The 25,073-nt window shown below is 55.6% G+C and overlaps 1 protein-coding gene across 1 annotated transcript in view; it reads right to left on the reverse strand.

Annotated features, from left to right (window-relative positions):
* AHRR (aryl hydrocarbon receptor repressor) overlaps nt 1–25,073 on the reverse strand; it is an 82,316-nt gene that overhangs the window by 14,274 nt on the left and 42,969 nt on the right. The window contains exon 5 of the mRNA XM_052659281.1: nt 7,259–7,348. Within this exon, the coding sequence (XP_052515241.1) occupies nt 7,259–7,348 (90 nt within the window). The remainder of the gene's footprint in view (nt 1–7,258; nt 7,349–25,073) is intronic.

Consider the following 25,073-nt stretch of genomic DNA (forward strand, 5'->3'; position numbering starts at 1 on the left):
GAGGCTCCCCTTCACCTGGAGGCCCCCTCACCTGAAGGCCCCCCTCACCTGGAGGCTCCCCTTCCCCTGGAGGCTCCCCTTCACCTGAAGGCCCCCCCTCACCTGGAGGCTCCCCTTCACCTGAAGTCACCCCTCACCTGAAGGCCCCCCTCACCTGGAGGCTCCCCTTCACCTGGAGGCCCCCTCACCTGAAGGCCCCCCTCACCTGAAGGCCCCCCTCACCTGGAGGCCCCCTCACCTGAAGGCCCCCCTCACCTGAAGGCCCCCCTCACCTGAAGGCCCCCCTCACCTGGAGGCTCCCCTTCACCTGGAGGCCCCCTCACCTGAAGGCCCCCCTCACCTGGAGGCTCCCCCCTCGCCTGGAGGCTCCCGTTCACCTGAAGTCACCCCTCACCTGGAGGCCCCCCTCGCCTGGAGCCCCCCTCACCTGAAGGCCCCCCTCACCTGGAGGACCCCCCCCCTCACCTGGAGGCTCCCCCCTCGCCTGGAGGCTCCCCTCGCCTGGAGGCACGCCCCTCACCTGAAGCCATCCCTCACCTGAAGGCCCCCCTCACCTGGAGCCCCCCCTCACCTGAAGGCCCCCCTCACCTGGAGGCTCCCCTTCACCTGGAGGCTCCCCTTCACCTGGAGGCCCCCTCACCTGAAGGCCCCCCTCACCTGGAGGCTCCCCTTCACCTGGAGGCCCCCTCACCTGAAGGCCCCCCTCACCTGGAGGCTCCCCTTCACCTGGAGGCTCCCCTTCACCTGAAGGCCCCCCTCACCTGGAGGCTCCCCTTCACCTGGAGGCTCCCCTTCACCTGAAGTCACCCCTCACCTGGAGGCTCCCCTTCACCTGAAGTCACCCCTCACCTGGAGGACCCCCCCTCACCTGGAGGCTCCCGTTCACCTGAAGTCACCCCTCACCTGGAGGCCCCCCTCGCCTGGAGCCCCCCTCACCTGAAGGCCCCCCTCACCTGGAGGACCCCCCCCCCTCACCTGGAGGCTCCCCCCTCGCCTGGAGGCTCCCCTCGCCTGGAGGCACGCCCCTCACCTGAAGCCATCCCTCACCTGAAGGCCCCCCTCACCTGGAGCCCCCCTCACCTGAAGGCCCCCCTCACCTGGAGGCTCCCCTTCACCTGGAGGCTCCCCTTCACCTGAAGGCCCCCCTCACCTGGAGGCTCCCCTTCACCTGAAGTCACCCCTCACCTGGAGGACCCCCCCTCACCTGGAGGCTCCCGTTCACCTGAAGTCACCCCTCACCTGGAGGCCCCCCTCGCCTGGAGCCCCCCTCACCTGAAGGCCCCCCTCACCTGGAGGCTCCCCTTCACCTGAAGGCCCCCCTCACCTGAAGGCCCCCCTCACCTGGAGGCCCCCTCACCTGGAGGCTCCCCTTCACCTGGAGGCCCCCTCACCTGAAGGCCCCCCTCACCTGGAGGCTCCCCTTCACCTGGAGGCTCCCCTTCACCTGAAGGCCCCCCTCACCTGGAGGCTCCCCTTCACCTGAAGTCACCCCTCACCTGAAGGCCCCCCTCACCTGGAGGCTCCCCTTCACCTGGAGGCCCCCTCACCTGAAGGCCCCCCTCACCTGGAGGCTCCCCTTCACCTGGAGGCTCCCCTTCACCTGAAGGCCCCCCTCACCTGGAGGCTCCCCTTCACCTGAAGGCCCCCCTCACCTGGAGGCTCCCCTTCACCTGAAGTCACCCCTCACCTGGAGGACCCCCCCTCACCTGGAGGCTCCCGTTCACCTGAAGTCACCCCTCACCTGGAGGCCCCCCTCGCCTGGAGCCCCCCTCACCTGAAGGCCCCCCTCACCTGGAGGCTCCCCTTCACCTGGAGGCCCCCTCACCTGAAGGCCCCCCTCACCTGGAGGCCCCCTCACCTGAAGGCCCCCCTCACCTGGAGGCCCCCTCACCTGAAGGCCCCCCTCACCTGGAGGCTCCCCTTCACCTGAAGGCCCCCTTCACCTGGAGGCCCCCTCACCTGGAGGCCCCCTCACCTGAAGGCCCCCCTCACCTGGAGGCTCCCCTTCACCTGAAGGCCCCCCTCACCTGAAGGCCCCCCTCACCTGGAGGCCCCCTCACCTGGAGGCTCTCGGGTCATGAGGGCATGTCCCAGAGTGAAGCTCTCCTCATGCAGTTTTGTGATGCAGGCGAAACGCAGAATGTGAAATGTGCCCACATGATAGGCCCGCAGCGGCCCCACCCAGTCAGGACTGAGAACCCTCCCCTCCGCCCTCCTCGGAGGCAGCCACGGCACAGAGCCCGCAGCCCCGGCTGGTTCTGTTCGCAAATGGAGCCCCGGGCCCTCTGTGTCGTCTCACGCTGGCGGCGCGGCCCCAGGTGCTGAAGCAGGCAGCCGCTCGGCCCCTCCGCGGCGCGGCTCTCCGCCGTGAGGCACGCCGCCGCGGGGGCGTCCCTCCCTGCCGGCCGGGCCGCTCGCCGGCACGGCTGCCGTGTCTCCCAGGGCGGTTCTGCTCGGCTCGCACCCCGGACTGGCACGTGGGCCACGGGGTGGACAGGGCCTCAGCCCCAGCGGGGCCGCCGCCAGCCGCGCGCGAGCCCGGGCGCTCCGCGGCCTTGCTGAGCCCGCGGCCGCGCGGCGCGGCTCCTGCTTAACGTTGAACCGGCGCATCGCGAGGGCTAGTGAAGCGAGCGCCTTCCCGCAGGCGCGTTCGTCTCCAGGCGGCCGCGCGCGCGCGCGCCCAGCGCCGCCCGGCCGCCCCGGCCCCTTCTGCACCCTCCCGGACGGGCGTCCTGCCTCGGCGGGCTCCTTGGCAGGCAGCCTCCCCGCTCCTGGGCCGGCTGCGCTCCTCACGGGTCTGACACAGCCGGGTCCGTCAGTCCCTCCTCACGGTCAGGCTTTACGGCTTCTGTCCCCTCTGTGTGCTTGTTCCTCAGATACCTCCTGACTCTGTCCTGTCATCTTCTAGAAACGTCCACCATCTCCCATTGACTCCGCGTGGTGTGAGGCAGGTGTCGGGAGTCATTCTTTTCAAGAGGATCCAGTCCCTGAGGCACCATTTACTGACAAGACCAGCGCCTGCCCACCCCTGGCAACATCGGCTTCACTGTGAACCCAAATCTGCTGTGAACCTCGCCTGTCTTTTGAGGCCGTGTGTCCTTCTTTGCACTGACCCCACTGGTCTCAGCCACTGAGCTGGACATGAAGTGTTGTGTCTGGGACTGTATGTCCCAGAGATCATCAATGCCCTCCCTCATGGTGCTGGGTTTGCTCAGGTCTCTGCATTTCCAATCAGCTTGCCCAGTTTCCTCCCAGAAAAGCAGCACCGTATCTGTCCTTTGTTGCTGTTGTTAAGTCGCTAAGCTGTGCCCGACTCTTAGCGACACTATGGACTGCAGCCCACCAGGCTCCTCTGTCCATGGAATCTCTCAAGCAAGAACACTGGACTGGGTTGCCATTTCCTTCTTCAGGGATCTTCCTGACCAGGGATTGGACCTGTGTCTCCCAGCTTGGCAGGTGGATTCTTTTCCACTGAGCCACCAGGGACGCCAGTTATTCTATAACTTGATCAGTCCCCTTTGTGATAATATTAAGTCCTCCAGTTCACAGCGTATCTTTCCATTTTCTTGCAGTTCAGTTGCTAAGCCATGCCCGACTCTTTGCGATCCCATGGACTGTAGCACACCAGGCCTCCCTGTCTTTCCATGACTCCTGGAGCTTGCTCAAACTCATGTCCATTGAGTCGGTGATGCCATCCAACCATCTCATCCTCTGCTGCCCCCTTCTCCTCCTGCCTTCAATCTTTCCCAGCATTAGGGTCTTTTACAATGAGTCAGCTCTTTGCATCTGGTGGCCAAAGTATTGGAGCTTCAGCTTCAGCATCAGTCCTTCCAATGAATATTTGGGACTGATTTCCTTTAGGATTGACTGGTTGGATCTCCTTGCAGTCCAAGGGACTCTGAAGAGTCTTCTCCAATAACACAATTAGAAAGCACCAATTCTTCAATGCTCTGGATCTTTAAATTTCTTTAGATAATGCTTTCTATTTTCTGAGTGGAAGTACTACGTATGACTTGCTTGACTCATTACTAGGAATTTGGTGTTTTTCCATCCTTCTTTGATGGATGGCATTTTCCCCTCCATGGTTTTGATTAAAGGGAAAAAACTGTGCTGATGTCTGAGCGCTGGATATTTCTCACTGTAAACTAATAAGTAGGCACTGTGATCCACATATTCCCTGGTGAGTTTCAGCAGAACCCTAGGGGCACCCTGCTGCCCCATTTGCCTTCTCCGCACACCTCAGATAACCCACGAAAGGGATGCAAAGGGTGGGTCTGCGGCTTAACTGACACAGGAGGAGATCGACTTGGAGGAGGACAAGCAGAGCTGGAGGAGGCATCGCAGATCAGGCTGGGTGTTAGGCAGAGAGGTGTTAGGCTAGAGCAGAAGGTGTTAGACAGAGAAGCCTGGGGGATTACTGTGCATGGAGCCACAAAGAGTTGGACACAAATGAACAGCTAACACACACACACTTAAATGCCGACACTTTCTGGGATGAGAAAACTGAGGTCGTGGCAGTCAGCCTGGCTTCCCTTCATCTTTCCTAATGTCTAGGGTTTGATTCCTACAAACGAAGTCAAGAAGAATAAATGGTGAGGGATCTTAGAAGCAGGGGAGAGTGACGTGTCAGCTGTTCCCAGAGCACAGAACAAGCCCGCTCTGGTCTGGTCAGAGCGTCTCATCTTGGCTCCGAACCACCCTCCGCAGAGTCGAGGATAAAAGCACAGCCGTTTTCACAAACAGCTCATTCCAGCAGTGACCATCTTTGCCTTTTGTGCAGAGAGAGCTCATATCCGCTCTCCATGCCTGTGGGCCCTTAACTGCTTCCTGCCACAGGCCCTCACATCCGTCCTGATTCACCTGGGGATGAGACGCTCCCACTGCTGACCTCGGAGAGAATGGACAACCTCTTATAGCAGCAAAGGCAAGGGCAACTAAAATACACATCTAAAGCCCATTTGTTCATCTCAAAGAGCACTGGAACGCAAGACACTGAACCGAGGCACTCAGGTTGCTGCAGGAAACGGCTGGTTCCTGACTTTTTGTAAAGCATTTTGCCCAAGAAGCTGACAATAATAGCACAGGGCTGGTCTAATATGCTCATGAAATGTTTTACATAAACGAGAGGCACTGCCTGATTTAATGGCATTTGGAAACAATTTCCTTATAATAAAAGGCAAAACTTTTTTTTTTTTTTTTTTTAACTTCTAACACTTCAGAGGAAATAACCGAGTTCCAAGAAAACAAAAGCTCCAATTAGCAAGTTCAGACCTGGAATCAGGTCTCTACAAGGCACCTGCATTTCCCACAGAAACCCAACCCCGGGGGTGGGACCTTCGAATTACACAGCCAAAAGCAGGTGGTCTGGGTGTCCCGAGAATTTACAGAGCAACTCAGGCAACAGCGATTGGGGCAAAAAAAAAAATTCTCAGCGGGCACAGGCGAGCACATCACATTTCTCTAGATCCAGGTGCTGCACACGACGCCCAGGGGCGCGAAGAAGGCTTCATTACTTGGGGCTCGAATCGTCGGGCCCACAGGCTCGCTCCGCCCTGGCGGGCCTGGGAGAGGGGCGCTGCTCGAGAGGGGCCCGGCCCCGTGGCGCGGCCCCTGCGGAGCGACCGTGGAAGGAGGCCCCGCAGGACGCAGGACGCCGGCAGGTGGAGAGGCGCTGAGCGTGCACCTGGAGGCCCGTCTGGCAGCTCGCGGGGGAGGCCGGCGTCTAACGGGCGGAGCCGGAAGCCCCCGCAGGCAGCCCGACCTCCGGGCTTCTCTCCCAACCCCCGGCCGTGGCTTCTGGCCCATCAGGAAGACTGTCGGTATTAACTGCACGTCTTGTCCCCCATTGCCTTGCTCGCTGGGCTCTGACCCGGGTGCTGCGAATGTTTGGCCTGGCCCGCAGAGGTGCCCCCGCTCCGCGGGGTGGTCTCCAGCCTCCAGGCAAGCATGCCAGCGTGGGGGGGGGGGGCCCTTGGTGGACTGTCCACCTCCCAGGGGCCACCGTGGCCTTGCGGGCGAGGGGGTCTCAAATGCGCTCCAGGCCCGGCTCAGCCCCACTGCCCTCCGCCCACTGTGCCCGCGCCTCTCTGGCTCACCCTGTGTCTTGAAGCTGACAGTCCTTCTCTATAGTCAAGTGTTGGAATCACTGCACGTTCTGCCCCCGGATGAGGCCCTGAGCACACACTGTATTCTGGGTTTTTCCAGGTTCTGTCTTATTCTCTCTCAAATCCACCTGTTTTTATCTTGAATTCCTCAGGGAAGGTGCCAGGGCTGGCAGTTGGTGGCTTCCTGGAGTTTATAACCCTGTGCTGTGAGCTCCCTGCAGAGGGGCTGGGGGGGCGGGCAGGTGTTTTCTTTTGGCGGGGGGCGGCCACACTTGTGCCCGGCTTGTCCTCAGACCCCAGCCACCCAAGTTGCAGAGCCAGGAGGTTTCACCAGCGTTTGACTCTGGGCTTGGATTGCTCGTGAGACTTTTCCCTCCCAGAGGCCAAGCCAGGTCCCACTTCCTTTCCTGGGGCTTCTCACTGAGCCACCTCCTTGGACCCGGGGTTGGATGGACTCCATCCCGCTCTGCCCTGAGGTCTGGAATCGTCCAGGCTGTGCTGACCTGGGGCAACATTCCGGGTGAGCCATCTGCACACCAGCAAGAGCGATTCTGGAGCACACTGGATCCTGACTGCACATCGCATCCGGGGTTTGAGGCACTGAGGTGCAGCTCAGGACAGGCCCCTGCCTGGCCCTGACCAGCCTCTCGCTGCGAGGAGGGTAGAGGTAGGGCTGCAGGTGCAGAAGTCGCTGCTGTGGGACCAGGGACACCCAGGATGCCGGCATGCCTCTCACCGTGACCCTGAGCCCCAGACAAAGCCGGGTGTGCAAAACCTCATCTGACAAAAGGTCGGTGATTTAAAAAAAGAAAAAGTTTGATTTTAGAGACGTTTTAAACCTTGAAGTTTGAAAGTTCAAAGTCCTTGGTGGCTCAGACAATAAAGAATCCACCTGCAATGCAGAGACCCGGGTTTGACCCCTGGGTTGGGAAGGAAGGGCAGTCCACTCCAGTATTCTTGCCTGGAGAATTCCACGGACAGAGGAGCCTGATGGCGACAGTCCACAGGGTCGCAGAGTCAGACATGACTGAGCAGCTAAGCACACACACACCTTGAAGACAGCGCATGCCTTCAAGGCAGCGGGACTGAACCGCAGCAGACGGGCCCGGACCGCAGGCGGGGCCGAACCCCAGCAGACGGGGCGCTGTGCTCACCTGGTGGAAGCCCAGGTAGTCCACGATCGTGGCCGACGCGTAGAAGATCATCCCTTCCGCGCTCACCACCAGAGCGAAGCCGTGGAGGGACTGGAACAAAGAGAACGCCGACATCACTCGCATGATCTCACCCCCATGACCTCACCCACAGTGAAGACACCAGGCAGTGGTTCTCTTTGGCTTTTCAACCCTTTCCCCCCTGTTTTGTGGTCTGAATTCATAACCTCCAGAAAGGCCCACTTTTAGTTTTTTTATGACTGTTCACAAAATGTCCTGAGCCAGCAGGTGACAGGAGAACTTGGTCACCGTTTATAAGGCTCATGACTTGGGTTCTTTTTCTAATGATTATCAAATGATGTTGTATAAAATACAAACATCACCACAGTGAGATGAGACACACTGATGCCTGGAACACAACAGGAACGTTTGTGCCACAAGGTGGGTTTTCCCGTCCTCTATACCACGTTCTGGTGTGATAGGAATTCTTATCACGAAAAAATGTTGAGCTCCATCCAACAAGGGCTATTTCTGTATCTGCTGAAACCATCACGTAGGTTTCCTCTAGTATATTAATGCAGTGAGTCTCACTGACAGATTTTCTGATGGCGAATCATTCTTGCCTATGGAGGGTAAAACTTATCTGATCATCATTTCTAGTGTGTTCTTGGAACTGACGCATTTCATTTGGGAAATATTCATCTATATTCAAGGAAATCCACCTATAAGCTTCTCTCTTGATTTTGGTGTTCAAGTGTACCTAATCATCAAACATCCTTTCCCTTTTTTTTTTCATTTTCTATACCCACTTATTTATGATGAGGAAAACGTATTCCTAGAACATCTGGTTCCCCTCACCTCTAAGATCCTCCAGTCTGGGTGCATTCTGGGGAGATGCTGAGTGGGAAGGGGGTGGATTTTAGTGCCATTATTCACAATGTCTTAATGATTGCTAAATCTGTCACTATTGTGGCAGGCACTGTGTTGGGCTCAGTTTAACGTTCCCCTTTTTTTGAGAAGCAGGCCCTCCAGCCCCTCCTACACAGGCTTCCCAGGGCCATGGCGAGTGAGGGTGCACGAGGGACCACAGGCCCGTGAGCACCTGCTCAGTGCCCACCCTGTCAGCCAGCTGTCTGCCTGCCTGTCTGCCTGGCGTCCCCCTCGTCCTGACAAGGAAGACAGCAGCCCAGGCGGCATGGGTCCTGGTGAGTGCAGGCGCCACGTGTGGAGCGGCTCACTGTTTGTGCCACCCCCTGCAGGCGGGCAGGAGCAGTCTGACTCTCCGGGCCCAGGGCAGAGCGGGAGGTTAGGGAGGGTTAGGCAGCTGGACGCTTTAACATGCAGACATTTAGAGACTTTGCATTAACTTCCATGAAGCTTGCAGCTATCAGCAATACATTGTAATATTCATTTCTCTTAATCCTTGACCATTCTGGGTACTTCTTTCTTTTTTCTAATCTTTGCCAGTTTTATGTGATAAATTATAATGATAATTATAATTATTATTCTTTGATTATTAATGAGATCGAAAAACATTTCACACATTCATTGGTAACTTGTATTTCTTTTTTGGTAAAATACCTGTGCGTGTTATGTGCTGATTTTTCTATTAGGATTTATAAATATCAATTTCTAGGAGCTTTCAAAGTACTGGTATTGAAGATTTCTAGGGACCCAGGATAATGTTGTTGTTCAGTCTCCAAGTCATGTCTGACTCTGCGACTCCATAGACTATAGCCCACCAGGCTCTTCTGTCCTCCACTATCTGCTGGAGCTTGCTCAAATTATGTCCATTGAGTCAGTGATGCCATCCAACCACCTCATCCTCTGTCGTCCCCTTCTCCGCTTGCCCTCAGTCTTTCCCAGCATCAGGGTCTTCTCCAATGAGTTGGCTCTTCCCATCAGGTAGCCAGTATTGGAACTTCAGCATCAGTCCTTCCACAAAATATTCAGGACTGATTTCCTTTAGAATGGACTGGTTTGATCTCCTTGTAGTCCAAGGGACTTTCAAGAGTCTTCTCTAGCACTATAATTTGAAAGCATCAATTCTTCAGTGCTCAGCCTTCTTTATGGTCCACCTTTCACGTCCGTACATGACTACCACTAGCAAAACCATAGCTTTGATTAGAAAGACCCTTCTTGGCAAAGTAACATCTCTGCTTTTTAATAGGCTGCCTAGGTTTGCCATAGCTTTTCTTCCAAGGAGCAAGTGTCTTTTAATTTCATGGCTGCAATCAAGGTCCACAGTGATTTTGGAGCCCATGAAAAGCAAATCAGTCACTGCTTCCACTTTTCACCTTCTGTTTGCCATGAAGTGATAGGATAATGGCAGCCACCTAATCCAAAGCCTCACACTTCTAAAACCTGATGGAGAACCACAAGGACAAGTAAAACTACACAACTCTGCACCCCGTCATGAGAGGACACACAGCGGTGATGAACTGCAAGTTACATATAATCAGAACAGGCAACGTAAAGTCTCAGTAAGCTTACGATGACTGCCTCAAAAGAACAAAGTGTGTAATTCCTCCTCAAGAAACTAGAGACAATTAAACACAATGTAAGGAGAAGGATGAAGCACAAGCTGGAATCAAGATTCCAGCATCAACATCAATCACCTCAGACATGCAGATGACGCCACCCTTTCGGCAGAAAGTGAAGAGGAGCTAAAGAGCCTCTTGATGAAAGTGAAAGAGGAGAGTGAAAAAGCTGCTTAAAGCTCAACATTCAGAAAATGAAGATCATGGCATCCGGTCCCATCACTTCAGGGCGAATATGGGGAAACAGTGGAAACAATGACAAACTTTATTTTCTTGGGCTCCAAAATCACTGCGGATGGTGACTGCAGCCATGAAATTCAAAGACGCTTGCTCCTTGCAAGAAAAGCTATGACCAACCTAGACAGCACATTAAAAAGCAGAGACATCACTCTGCTGACAAAGGTCCATTTAGTCAAGGCTATGGTTTTTCCACTAGCCATGTACGGATGTGAGAGTTTGACCATAAAGAAGGCTGAGCACTGAAAAATTGATACTTTCGAACTGTGGTGCTAGAGAAGACTCTTGAGAGTCCCTTGGACTGCAAGGAGATCCAACCAATCCATCCTAAAGGAAATTAATCCTGAATATTTATTGGAAGGGATGATGCTGAAACTGAAGCTCCAATACTTTGACCACCTAATGCAAAGAGCCAACTTATTGGAAAAGACCCTGATGCTGGGAAAGATAGAAGGAAGAGGAAAAGGGGATGACAGAGGATGAGATGGTTGGATGGCATCACCGACTCAATGGACATGAGTTTGAACAAACTCTGGGAGATAGAGATGGACAGAGAAGCCTGGTGTGCTGCAGTCCACGGGGTTGCAAAGAGCTGGACACGACTGAGGACGGAACAAGAAGAAGAAGAAGGAGGGAAAAATTAGAAATAAGAGAAGAAACAGCGAAAACTCTTAAACTAGTTAAATAATAAAGATTGTTACAAAGTGGAAAATTGCTTCTTTAAAAGGATTAACAAACTTGATAAGCTCCTAGAAGATTTATCAAGAAAAATACGACTGACACAAGGAATTTTAAAGAATACATCATTACACACCCTACAGACGTTAAAAATACAGTGAGGAAATATTAAAAGTGATACTCAAAAAATTAAATAATTTACCAGAATTAACCCATTAGAGATGGAAACCCTGAAGCACAATTTCTGTAGAAGAAACAAAGTTATCGAGGCATGAACCCAGGATAATGTGCCTGACCCAGATGCTTTAAAAATCTTTAAAAATAAGATAATAACAATGCCCCCTAAATTGTCTCAGAAATAGAAAGTGAAGAAAATTCTCTAATTCTTAAGAACTATAACATGGACAGTTAATTCTGATAAGGAAATTCAATAAAAATAAAGTTACAGACTTTGACTATTGATGCCAAATATGCTAAATAAAATATTAGCAAACAGATTTCAATTTCACATTATGAAAAGAATACATCATGATCAAATAATTTATTCTAGGAATGCAAGCTTGGCTCAATATTGGGAAATTCATTGATATAATACACCAAGCTTATCGATCCCTGGGTCAGGAAGATCCTCTGGAGAAGGGCATAACCTTCTCCCATTCCAGTATTCTAGCCTGAAAAATCCCATGGGCAGAGAAGCCTGGATGGCTACAGTCTATCTAACTCCAAAGTCAGACATGACTGAGCAACTAACCAGACAAGCAAGTTTATAGTTCTAAGGAGAAAAATCTATAACTTTTGCCGTCTTCATAGATGGCAAAAAAGCTTTCAACAAAATTCAACACTCATTTCTGATTAAAAAACACTCAAGAGAATAGGAATTATGAATACATTTAGGCATGAAAATGCGTGTGGACGTGTGTGTGTGTCCGTGTTATTCCTAAGATAGCAACTTAATTAATGGGGAAAATGCTGGGTGTTTCCAGGAGGATCAGGAAGCCAGGCAAGGACGCCCTGACATCCCTCTCCAGGGGTGTGTGAACCACAGCACCCCTCCAGTCCACCTTACACTGTGGCCAAACCTGTCCATCTACGTACGTGCACCACAAGAGCAAGGCTAGACAGCTCCCAGAGAGACAACATACCCGTGAAGGCTGAAACGCCATCTGCCACGTACAGAAAGGGTTTGCTGACGCCTGTCCTAGAGCTTCTGGGGTGCTAACTGTCACAACTAGAAGGGAGCTCAGTGGGAGGTTTAACACTGAGAAGGGAGAAGGATCACTACCTGCAGAGGACTCCTTCGTTTATTTGGAAAACCCTAGAGAATCAATGATGAAGCAACCCAGATAGAAGAATTCAGTAAACAGGAAGGATATAAAAGTAAATATATAGTCAATAGCTTTTACATACTAGAATAATGACCATGTTAGAGGACATTCTGATGGATAAAATCCTCTTTAGAAGACCCAACACTTGCAAACTCAATCAGAAAAACACAAAATTGATGTGAAGAAAATGTTAAAACATCTCAGGAGACACCAAATTATATGTGAACAATAGAAAGACATCCTTTGGTCTTGGACAGGGTGACTCACCATCATAAAGATGAATTTATCAATGGAGTGCAATGTCCGGCCCAAAAGGAAATCGTGTGTTCTGCCCAGCCTGACATCACACAAGATTCCCACGGAACCCCCAGAAAGGGACACAGCCGCACAGTCGCACACGGGACCTTGCTCTGCTGTGAAGCCACACCTTCGCTGTTAGACTGTAACTCAGAGAAGAAACATCACAGCACTCAGGCTAACATACAGTAAACACTCAACAAAAGATCTTACTCAAGAGGGAAGCACGGACCAGCTCCCTGGAGGTGCAGTGGGTAAGAGTCCGCCTGCCAGCGCAGGTGACGCGGGCTCGACCCTTGGTCCGGGGAGATCCCACGTGCCGAGGGGCAAAGCCCACGGGCCCCAGCTACTGAGCCGGAGCGTCCAGAGCCCATGCTGTGCAGCAAGAGACGCCAGCACGGCGAGAAACCCAGGCGCCACAGCCAGAGCAAACCCACACACAGCACCGAAGACTCAGCACAGTCAACAAGTGAATGAACACACGAAACATTTTTTTAGAAAAAGAGGGAATCGCTAAGATGTTAAAGCAGCCTAAGACATATCAGAGATGCCAGGGGCTCACAGCTGAGGTCAGATTGCGGCCTCAGATGCAGACGCAACATTCCCTCGGAGAATCCTCGCGCAGCCTGTGCCCACATGACTTGAAAAGGAGGTGACGCCCGACGGCTTGCCTTGTTGCACAGTTCTGGATGAGTTTCTGACACACAGGTGCAAACAGCAGGGTGGTGATCTGCAGTCAGATTTAGACTTTGCGCTGAGTCTCCTGTACGACAAACCCAAGCTCACACAGCTCCCCGAGGCACCCCTGCCCCCAGCAGTCTGCCGCCGCCGACCACGTCTCACCAAAAGCCTGTTATTAAAATACCAGCCACAACCCCCGAACTCCAATGAAATGGCAATCAACTGTGCACGCTGTGTCCACCGGAATGTCCGCGTTCCCAGACAGACGGCAGCATTTGTCACGAGTTCCTGTGCAGTCCCACGGAAGCGCCTGTTCCCACTGCCCACACACCTTCGGGCAGTGGGGGGGAAAGTCCAGTGTTTGCCTGCGCTCGTCCTGGTGGAGGGTCACAAGTCTGTGACCAGGTCCGAATCTCCCCCACATGCCTCTGCTAGGAGACCCCGGATTTCTTGGTGGGGGTGGGGAGACCCGTGAAATGTCTGGGCTGCTACATGGTGTAACAGAGGCCAGGTTTTCCTGTGTGCTGACCAGCAGGGTGTGGGTCGATCTCCAGGACAGGAGGCTGGGCATGGAGGGCCCCATCTGTGAGTGGCCCCCACGCAGCCTGAGTGCGCACCCGCTGGGCGGCGACAAGTCTGGGTGGTGCCCCTCATGGTTTCTGCACCACTTCAGACATTCTTCACCCAAAAACACAAAGCCTGTGTGTCCATGTTCACCAGCCCGGAGGATTTTTGGAAGCACCGTCAGCCTCAGAATCTATGATGAGCTGAACCACTGAGGCTTGGACGCCCGTGTCCCTCAGACACCAATATGTACAAGAACCGCACTTCGAAATACCAGCTCTTCTCATATTGTGGTAAAACGTATGCAGCAGAAAGCTCACCATTTTAGCCACACTCATGCACACGGTTCATCCCCACGAGCCCTGTGGTTGTACGGCCGCCAGCGGCATCATCTCCAGAGCCTTCTCATCTTCCCAGGCTGACACTCCGGCCCTCCCCAGTCCCGGCCGCCACCATCTGCTTCCTGTCTCCAGGAGCCCGACTCCTCCAGGGACCTCCTGAGTGGACTCACAGGACTGGCCCTTCCGGGCCAGGCTCGGGCCCTCAGCACGGTATCCTCAAGCCCGTCCGTGCAGAGCCTGTGTTGGAATTCCCTTCCTCTTCAAGGCTGACTAATACTCCACTGCGTGCTCAGGCTGCACTAAGTATGCCCTGTCGCTCAGTGGGCATCTGGGCTGCTCTCAGCTCCTGGTAGGGGCTCCCAGAGACGCTCGCATCTGGGTGGAACACTGCGTGGGTGGAAGACGCCTAAGGCAAGGAGGAAAGGCACCGCCTTCCCTTGCTGCAGCGCTGCTGGGCACCTGCTGGGCACCTGCGTGGTGGGACCTGCTGCCCCCAGAGCTGGGCGTCCCCCGGGACGAGGGTGGCGCTGGTGCTCTCACTGCTGCCCACGGCCCACCTGCGATGGCTTCCAGCGCCTCCCCCGCAAACCCGGCGTCCTGTGACCCAGGGCCTCGGCAGAACACCCGCTCAGGGCGCCTGCCTCCTTCCCCACCCTGCCCCATGGCCGGCAGGTTCTGGTGGCCGAGGCCCTGGGCGCTGGTGCAGCCTGCTGCCTCAGCCACCGTGACCAAGCCCTCTGGCCAGGAAAGCCAGAGCGGAAAGCCATAGGCCTGACCCGGAGCTGGCAGGAACATCCCAGGAAGGGCCTGCAGGCTGCCCATCTAAGTTCCACCCCAGGAATCTGGGCAGGAGCAGGGCAGGCCATGCTAGGGCCACTGCAGGCTTCGGTGGCCTTGTGGTATGGCTCCGTTACTGTGGCGACGGGCTTACTGTCCCTCCTTCTTATAGACTCATTGACCAGTGGCCACGTGGCCCAGGTGGCTGAGCCCAGACGCCACGCGGGGCTGGGCAGTGGTGGCCTGAGAGCCTCGTCCCCCTCCCCCGGGCAAGCTGCAGGCGTGGGGACCCCCACTTGCCCCCAGCGGCGGGAGTGGGCGAAGTGGGCGCCACCAGCTGTCCACACAGCATTTCCCGTCTCAGAGGCAGCCCAGACTCACAACGTCCCACTAATAATAGTCCAAAGACCAAAGAGATGCTCATGGTCTGAGTGCATCAAATGCTGTCTCAAAAAAGATTTTACGAGATTAGTCACAGCCGAAAACAACCTTAATTTTAACTCACCAGGCAGAAATTTTAAAAAGAAAAACGACCGTAAACGCTGTTTGCCGAGTCATATGGATTCAATATCAGATCGACGTTCTGGCCTGGAAGCCTCACGCCAAATACTGCTGCACATGTGGGACCGGCCGGGGCAAATATGCATCGCAAACGTTTGTTTGTTTTCTCTCTCTCTTTTAATCCTGCAAGACTTTTGTGTTTTTTTAAATATGGTACATGGAAAATGAGATCACTTCTCCAAGCGGAGAAAAGAATTTGGCCCCAAGCTGAAGGCTGCGCTTTTTTAAGAGGAGAAACAACCGCGTCCACGTTCAGTGACAGCCAGTCACGGGAGCTGCACCTGCCACCACAGGGCCAGCCACGCGCCCTGCCCCGGACGCCACCGCGGCCCCGTGGCAGGGATTGGGGCGAACGGCCGAGCAAGTGGGACTTCCTCTGGACAGCCCTTGAACACTCTGATGTCTTCCAACACAGGCAGAACAAGACAGCCGGCGAGCGCTTCAAAGACTGCTCGTCAAGGTCACAGCAGAGGAAAAAGAAGGGGGAAAGGGGACAGTTCCAGCAGCCCCTCTCCTCGCCCCGCCTGGAATGAAGGGAAGCTGGGAGCTGGGCCCTCCCCTGAGAGCTGTCGCCATGGCAATGGAGCAACACCACAGGCCGGGCCGCCAGTCACGCGAGCGGGGCACCGGCCGCTGGGCCTGCTGGAGCCAGATCACTCGCTGGGCCTTGCCGCGGGGCCCGTGTGCGTGCAAGGCGCTTCTGCAGGGGACGGCTCGCCGGCTGTTTATAGATCCCACAAACAGTAAACTTGGCTTCGGGCTCCAGCCTCAGAGAGCGACAGCGCTTGCAAACAGTTCTCGAAAGAGGCAGTGGGCTGCCAGGGCAGAGCCACGAGGGTGGAGGCAGGTGCGGACCCCCGGGCCCTGGGAGCTGGCCCCGTGCTAGCCCGGCCCTGCTCCGCCAGCCACGGCCCCGGGTCGTCCTCTCCAGGTGAGCAGCTGGACAGTGCAGGTGTCTGGACGGTGAGGCTGGCCCTGGGCCCTCCTGCGGCCGGGGGGAGGGGAGCCCAGAACCGGACACAGAATGTGGCCGCTGCAGACATAGCTCTTCCTTCCCTGGGCGGACGTGACCATTTCAAAAACACCTCAACCAAGGGCTGCTTTTTCAACAGCTGTGTGACCTTGGACAAACTACTTAACCTCTTTGGGCCTCAGGTTCCTCATCTGAAAAACAAGGATGACAGCAGGGACCGTCTCTGAGCTCAAATAAGCACCCACACAGAGTAAGGGCAGAATCAATACTGGTCCTGTTAATTAGAACTTGGGGTTTTGTGCTGGAATGAGTGATTTACCAAAAGTGTTGGCAGTGTTTTCTAAAGAGAAAACAAAGCCTGTTTAAAGATTGGGGCGACTCTCTGAATGTGAACTTGGGTTAGCTCCTGAGAAGCACTTTATGGAGCTGATAAACAGGTGCTCCTGATGACCCTGAAGGAGCGGCGTGCTCCGTCCGAGAGGCAGGTCCATCCTGCTGGGCTCCTGGGGTGGAGGGGTTGCCCCCACTCACCCCCCTAAATCTCCGAGCGGGAGCCACCAGCCTCAGCCTCATAGCCGAGGGTCACTCCAGACCTGTGGCCAGGTTCTAGACCATTCCTATGCCCCCAGGGAGCCCAAGGGGGCCTGCAGGAGGGCAGGGCGCCACTGGGAGCCGGAGAGAGCCCCCGTGGAAGAGCTGTCACACAGGAAAGCCCAGCCAAGCTGGCCCGACGGCAACGCAGGGTGCTGCCACCACAGCCCTCAGGAAGGAGCTGGCGTGAGCCCCCAGACTGCACGGGGAACAAACCGGGGGTGAACCGGGCTCCATGGGGGTGGACCCGGGCTCCACAGTGGGGGAACCCGGGTTCCACGTGGAACAAACCAGGGGTGAACCGGGCTCCATGGTGGGGGAACCCGGGCTCCATGTGGAACAAACCAGGGGTGAACTGGGCTCCATGGTGTTGGGGGGGACCCGGGCTCTGCTGTGGGGGATCCCGGGCTCCACGGTGTTGGGGGGGACCCGGGTTCCATGGGGGTGGACCCGGGCTCCATGGTGGGGGAACACGAGCTCCGCTGTGGGGGAACCCGAGCTCCACATGGAACAAACCAGGGGTGAACCAGGCTCCACGGTGGGTGGACCTGGGCTCTACAGTGGGGGAACCCAGGCTCCACACGGAACAAACTGGGGGTGAATCGGGTTCCATGGTGGGGGAATCTGGGCTCCATGGTGGGGTAACCGGGCTCCATGGTGGGTGGACCTGGGCTCCACGGTGGGGGAACCCGGGCTCCATGTGGAACAAACTGAGGGTGAACCCAGGCTCTGTGGTGGGTGAACCGGGCTCCACGGGGGGGAACCCAGGCTCCACAGCGGGGGCAGGGGGGCGACCCAGCCTCCATGGTGGGTGGACCTGGGCTCTGTGGTGGGGGAACCCAGGCTCCACATGGAACAAACCAGGCCTCAGCCTTGGCTGTGGGACAGGCAGGTTCTCAGGCCCCACAACATTCAGCTGCTCCACCGTGAACCCAGGGTGACCCAGAGCGAGCCAGGAGCTCTTCGTTAGTGATTAAACCCTGCAGATGCCACAGGCCCGCAGCGTCTCAGTGCCCAGCGGTGAATGGCGAGGCTGACCCTGAGGCCGTGCAGCAGGCGGGCGCAGCCTGGCCCGCAGGTCGTCCTTCAGGGGGCCGGCCTGCGTCCTCACCTCGGCTCAAGTCCCCACTGGGACCCTCCCTATGACCGTGGGCTCAGTGAGGGCAGAGCCTGGGGCACACACGTCCAAGCCTGGGAGAGCCCAGGGCAGAGCAGGGCCTGAGTGGCCACGGGGTAAGCTGACCAGGAAGCCCTGCTCGCTGACTACGGATGCTCAGGGGCTCAAGCTGGACAGCTAAAGTGACTGTGGACGGCCAGGAGGCACACAGCACAGAGCTCTAGGTCTAAAAGCCACAGAGAGGCCCCAAACAGCTGAACTATCTTCAGGGGTGGGGCCAGGAGCTGTGGGCTTCTGACCGCAGGGAGACTGCTAGATGGACAGGACGCTACCGTGTACCACGGTGGACACAGCCTGAGGCCGGGACCGCCCTGGACGCTCAGTGGACGTCAGACAGGCCCCGGGGTGGGGCCCGGGGTCTGCTGGGCAGTGGGGGCAGCCTGCCCTTTGGGGCTGTGCCCACCCAAAGGCCAGCCCCCGGGGAATTTACACTTTTACTTACATCTGTCAAGTCCCTGAAAGAAGAGCCACATCAAAGAAGTTTGGGAACAACAGGGTCACAGCAGAAGGTGAGACAGTACTTCTCGGAGCACAGAGACCAGAGTGGGAGACGGAGCGGCCTCCGCAGCAGCCCGCTCAGCGGATCCAGAAAACGCGTGGGTGCAGGTATGCGGACATCAAGGCGCTCTCCCCAGAGCCGAGGGGTAGAAGGGCCTGGGACGCCCACACCGGGCCTCAGACGCACACCTGTGACATCGCCAACACCACCCTCCAGCAGTCGGGACCCCGGGTGTGTGATGCCCCCTCCTGCAGCCCGGCCCCCCTCCGACGGCGACCCTGAGACCCCTGCCCTAGGCTGCCCATCTCCCACCCCTGCCAGCTGACTCTGCGCCCCACTGTGCGGGCTCTGGGGTTTTGTGCCCCTGTCCCTAGAAGACCCGTGGGCCCAGCACCAAGTGGAGGGAACTGCAGCAGGGAGTCCTCAGACACACCCACCAGGAGCGGGCACTCTTGGCCCCCGCTCACTTCGCCCCACCAGGCAAAGGGGCTTCTAGGTCTTTCTCTAGGAGAGCAACAGCCTGAAGGTGAGAGAGTCTGCACTCTTGTTCTCGGCTCGTCTCTTGTGGTTCCTGAGAACTTCCCGGGAATTGTGCTGGCTTTTCCAGAAACTGCGCCAGCTCGGTTGGCACGGGTCAGCAGCCTGCTGAGTGAGCGTGGTCCTCGGGCCTTCCAGACACGCAAGGCCCTCTCACGGCGCTTCCTCGAGACCCATGGGTGCCACGGGGTCGCGTGAGTCACCTACCTGGGCCCAGGGCCAGCAGCAGGAACAGCAAAACCCCCTCATTTGGGAATCAGCACGCCGGCCCGTTTGCCACCCCTCTCCAGAGGATCTTGACCGCTTTAACCCAAGGACGCTGCTGCGGCCTCAAAGGCAGAAACGCAGCACAACCCAGCAGCCCTGTGCATCCCTGCCCTGCAGCAAGGTTCAGGCTTCTGTGTCTGCACAGGCTCCGCGCCCCCCGCAGTCACCCCCCTTATCCTAGTGGGGGCCCAGGGCTGTCTGGGTCAGGATGAGGAAGGCTGCAGCCCAAGCCCAGGGCAGGCATTCAGGGGAGCAGAGAATAGAAGCAAGAGCCCCTTCCTCCTCTGCTGGGCCCTTTGCGTTGCCTGGTGGGATAAGGGAAGCAGGGCTGCAGGGCACAGCTGAGCCGCACCCCCAGGCACTCACCCCTCCCACCCTGCACACACCCCAGGCCAGCCCTTTCTAGAGGAGACCGTCACCAAGGAGGCAAGTCCACCCGGCCCACCGCCCCCCCGACCCTCCAGACCCCAGCACACATGCGCCAGGACACAGTCTGGGGAATGCCGGCGGGTGGGGCAGCACAGAGCGGAGGATCAGATGAGCACGAGCTTAACAGACAGATTTAAGGAGGCAGACACAGCGAAATGAAATAAGAAGCAGTGTGAGCAAGTCAGGGGGAACCACTTCCTAGGTAAGGAAACGTAGGGAGGAGGAGGAGACTGGCGGGCTACCCTCCACGGGGTTGCAGGGCCGGGCAGGACTAAGCGGTTATCCAGAGCACAGACGGAGGCCCACGGAGGCCCACGTGATGCGCGCAGCCTGGAGGGCTGGCCCTGGGGCAGCAGAGGAGGACAGCAGACAGCACGGGAGAAAGAGCTGCAGGTGGGAGCACCGCCCAGGGGCCCCGGGCGCGGGGCTCCAGAGGGGGAACCAGGAACCGGGAGGGACACGGGCAAAGCATCCAAACTGAAGAAGAAAGGCCTCAGATGGAAAGAACTCAGAGCACCAAGCAGGAAAAACAAGACGAGAGACATATCACAGTGAAATTCAAGAGTATCAGGGCCAAAGACAGGCTCACAAAAGCTCCAGACAGAGCCAGAGCGGACCTGCCGCAGAGAGGAGGTCTCAGAGCCCGGCGGTGGACGGGGCTGCAAAGCGTCGGACAGGACTGATGACGGTTGAGGGAAAACCTTTGAACCTAGAAGTCTACGCTTGGCCAAGTCGTGATCCAAGTGCGAAAGCACGGGTGAGATGCAGAAAGATTTCACAGGAGCCCCACGGGGAAGCGCTCGGGGGCTGTGGAGAAGGGGCCCGCGTGCGGAACCTCAGAGGGGCCTGGAGAACTGAGGACCGCGGCAGAGCCTGTGCCATCCAACTTCTGGACAGTCACTGTGTCCATGCGGGGCCACCAGGTGGTCCCCAAGAACTAAAGCGGAGCGCGCAACCCGTTTAGCACGAGAAAGCACGGCCTGAATGGGGAGCTAGAGAGAAGGACAAGAAACCCAGGAAAGCACAGTCAATAGAAATTACAAAATACAAGGGCAGAAATTAGCCCTCAGCAAGAGTATTACACGGAGGATAAAGAGGCTAGACCCCCAGCCAGGGCCCATGGTGCACGGGCAAGGCCAGTTAGCGAGAGCGGGAGCCTGGCGGTGACAGCAAGGGGCCGTCCCAGCTGCAGGATGCTGGAGAGCGGGGCAACCTGAGCATCTGACCGACACCCAGAGGGACGAGGGGCAGAGTAAAAGCGCAGAGTCTGAGGGCTTCCTGCTCTGGCGGCCGCACGGAGCCGGGCAGCGGAGCGGCTCGCTCGCAGCTCCCTGAGTGGCTGCACCCGGCTTCCCAGGGTTTCAGGTGTCCGCGTGCCCCCGCCCCCTGCCCCACCACCACAGCTCGCTTCTGCTCGATGGAGCTGCATCGCGGCTCTGCTAGAACCTGCGCTGCTCCGTGCTCCGGACGCTTCTCAGCGGGGGTGCGGGGGATGCGCTGTCCTCAGTGACCGCTGGGCGATGTCTTACCCCCGCCCTCCCACAGCGAGCAGCCCACCACCTTCTCCCCACCTCCTGGTGGGCCCCGGGCTCCAGGTCCCCACCTGCCACTTGGTCACGGCCTGCTTCATGTGGAGAAAGTGGAACTGGGAGGCCCTGGAGCGCCCCCACCCCTCCAAGGCAGGCAGGTGCCCCCCTCCCCAGGCACCTCCCCGTGGCCTTCCCGACTTCGCCTCCTTGTCTCAGAGCCAACCCTCTTGGGCTGGGTGTGGAGTTTCACAGAGGTGAAAGCTTGGTATTGGAGCTTCAGCTTTAGCGTCAGTCCTTCCAGTGAATATTCAGGACTAATTTCCTTTAGGATGGACTGGTTTGATCAATACCTGATTCCAATACATTGGCCACCTGATGCAAAGAACTGCCTCATTTGAAAAGACGCTGATGTTGGAAAAGACTGAAGGCTGGAGGAGAAGGGGACGAGAGAGGATGAGATGGTTGGATGGCATCACCGACTCGTTGGATGGAGTTTGAGCAAGCTCCGGGAGTTGGTGATGGACAGGGAGGGCTGGTGTGCTGCAGTCCATGGGACGGGACACGACTGAGTGACTGAGCTGAATTGAACTGAAACACTTGGTCCTTCTCATTCTCTGTACTGGTCACCCATGGGGCCTTTGGGCCGGAAACTCAGTCCTGGGTTCTGGGAATCTTCTGGGTCGCTTCCTTGACCATTTCCTCCCCTCTGATCTTTCTGGAGCTCTGAGTACACAGGTCCCCGGGGCCTGGTAACTTCCCCAACTTTCCTGTTTTTCTCCACCTGTTCCTCAGTTACGTGCGGGAGGACTCAAACTCTGGACCCTTCCACGGATTTCCAGGTTTTGCTCTCATGCCTTTAAGTTTTGAGCGCTGTTAGGGTCTCCAGCTGGCCTTGCCCGGGCACGTGTCCCCGTGTCTGAGGAGCCCGAGGGCCGCATGGCCTGTCTGTGCACCCGCTCCTCTCCGCACGGCCGTCTCCATGCAGCTGCTTTCTCGTGGTTCCTGGGTTTGGCTCCATCAGCCTCTTCCCAGAGACCCACAAACCCTGAGCGTGCCAGACTTGAGGAGCGGGGCGCGAGCCCCGCGGGGAAGCCTGAATGTCCACGCCTTTAGTCCTGCCTTTAGTTTTGTGTAAAGTAACAAGTTCACAGGCTCTGAGAACAGGTCAGGAACCCGCGCCTCACTCAGCCAGCCGCACAGCCACCATTACTGCACATACATAGACCCAGAATGTGCGGGTCACACTCAGGAGACAGGGAGCAGAGGCCGACGACTGGTGGTCAGGGAGGGATGCAGAACGGCCAGCCTCTTCCAGGAGAGAAGGGAAGCACTCAGAAAGGAAAGCACCGGGAAAGACGTGGCATCTCAGATGAGAAACAGATACCATGAAGAAACTGAGAGTTTCAGGTGAGAAATAAAATACATGAAGTAAAATTTTCACTGGATGGGCTGAAGAGCAGGATGGAGGTGACAGAGAAGAGCCAGTAAAGTCTCAATAGGAAGCGACCAGCCTGAGAGAGAAAATACGGGGAAAGTGAGGGGGCCTCAGTCCCTGTGCACAGGATGAGAAAGGCTAACAGCTGGGCAGTGGGGCTTCTGAAGTGAGAGAGACTGGGGCAATGGAAACTATTTGAAGACTACGGCTGAAAACTTCCCAGATTTGGCGAAAGACATGAATTCATAGGCTCAGGTAGCTCTTCATGCGTGCTAAGTTGCTTCAGTTGTGTCTGACTCTTTGCGACCCTATGGACTGTGAAGCCCTGTCCGTGGGATTCTCCAGACAAGAATACTGGAGTGGGTAGCCATGCCCCTGCTCCAGGGCATCTTCAGACCCAGGGATCGTACGGGAGTCTCATTGGCAAGCCGGTTCTTTACCACTAGCTCCGCCTGGGAAGCCCTCAGAAAGCTCAGCAAGCCCGAGATGGGACGATCTAAGAAGCCCAGCATACACCCAGGCCCAAGCATGTCAAAGCTAAGCAGCAAAGGTCAGCAGAGAAGCTGAAATGGAAATCGAAAGGAAGGTAGAAAAGAAACACATATAGAAAAATTGTGAAATGGTAGACTGAAATCCAATAATGTCGTCGATTGCTGCAATATAAATGCCCTAAATACACCAATTAAAAAGACGATGCTGTTGGACAGGACTCAGAAAGACAAAGCCAAAAAAAGCCCAAAATATACCATCAATACATTAAATGCAATAATACAAATGGGTTAAGATGAAAAGATGGAGCAAGGTATGCCCAGGAACATTAACTAGACAGAAGCTGGCACGACTGTATTCAGTGCCTCAGACAAAGCAGACCCCAGGAAGACTACAATAAAGAGGCGCTTGATGACAATGATAGAAAGGTCAGCTCAAGAAGGAAACGTAACCCTGAGTGAGTCTGCAGCACACACAGAACCCCAAGGAACCCAGAGCAAAACCGACAGAACTCAGAAGAGGAGCAAGGAGTCCGCAGCCGTGCTAGAGGCGCCTTTCAGGTGAGAGCAGACGGCGCATCAGCAAGGACACAGACGTCGTCAGCGTCACCGGATGACCTGACGTGGCTGATGTTCCGCGGACACCTTACCCAGGACCAGCAGTCGGGCTCAGACAGAACTGTCCTTCAGGAGGGAGGGGCAGGGCCTCTCTGGGGCCTCTTACAAGCGCACCAACCCAATTCATGACCACCTCACCAAACACCGCCACACTGGAGGGAGGTCTCCAGTCTAGCATGAATCTGAATTTTATTAATTTTGGTGGGGGTCAGGAGGACACAGTATCCAGCCCATAGCAACAATCAGCGAAACTAATAGCTGTGTGTCTTTGAAAAAAATCAATAAAGTGAATATACTTCTAGCCCAAGTGACTAAGAAAAAGGAAAACACAAATTACCAATGAAACAAAAAATGAGACATAGCCGCAGAACCCACAGACATTAAAAGGGCAGCATGCAAAAGCCGTGGACAGCGCTGCGCTCACAGATCAGCAATGTGGATGGAGCAGGCCAACTCCCTGAAAGACGCAGACTACTCAGATTCACACTGGAATAGATAACGTAAACAGTCCTTTATTAATTAAGGAAAACGCACTCACAGCTTAATCTTCTACGATTTAAACTAAAGAAAATCCCCAGATCAGTTGTTTTCTCTGGTGAAGTCTATCATCACTTGAGGAGGGATAACATTAATTCTACACAAACTCTTTCAGGAAAAAGAAAAGGGAACACTCCCACCCAATGCTATGAAGCCTGCATCAGCGTGCCGCCACAAAGACATCAAGAGAAAACAGCAAAGTAGTTCTCATGGACATAAACACAAAATCTCCAAAATATTAGCAAGACTGAATCCAGCAATACATAAATAAGGTCTATCCCGGGCACGTAAGGTTGAGGAAGCATTTGAAAACCAATTAATGTAATTCACAATATTAAATATGACAAGACTCAGGAAGAAAAACCACAATCTCAATAGATGCAGAAAAAGCATCTAACAAAACTTTTAATATCCATTAATAATAAGAACTCTCAGAAATGAAGGAATAGTGGGAAATTTCTTAATCTAAGACATCTATAAAAAGCAAAATGAGCGTAAGAAAAAGCAGACACATTACTTTGCCAACAAAGGCCCACCTAGTCTAAGCTATGGTTTTTCCGGTAGTCATGTATGGATGTGAGAGTTGGATCATAAGGGCTGAGCACTGAAGAATTGATGCTTTTGAACTGTGGCATTGGAGAAGACTCTTAAGAGTCCCTTGGACAACAAGGAGATCAAACCAGTAATTATAAAGAAAATCAACCCTGAATATTCCTTGGAAGGACTGATGCTAAAGC

This window comes from Budorcas taxicolor, chromosome 20, assembly GCF_023091745.1.
Source record: "Budorcas taxicolor isolate Tak-1 chromosome 20, Takin1.1, whole genome shotgun sequence".
In the NCBI taxonomy this organism is placed as follows: Eukaryota; Metazoa; Chordata; class Mammalia; order Artiodactyla; family Bovidae; genus Budorcas; species Budorcas taxicolor.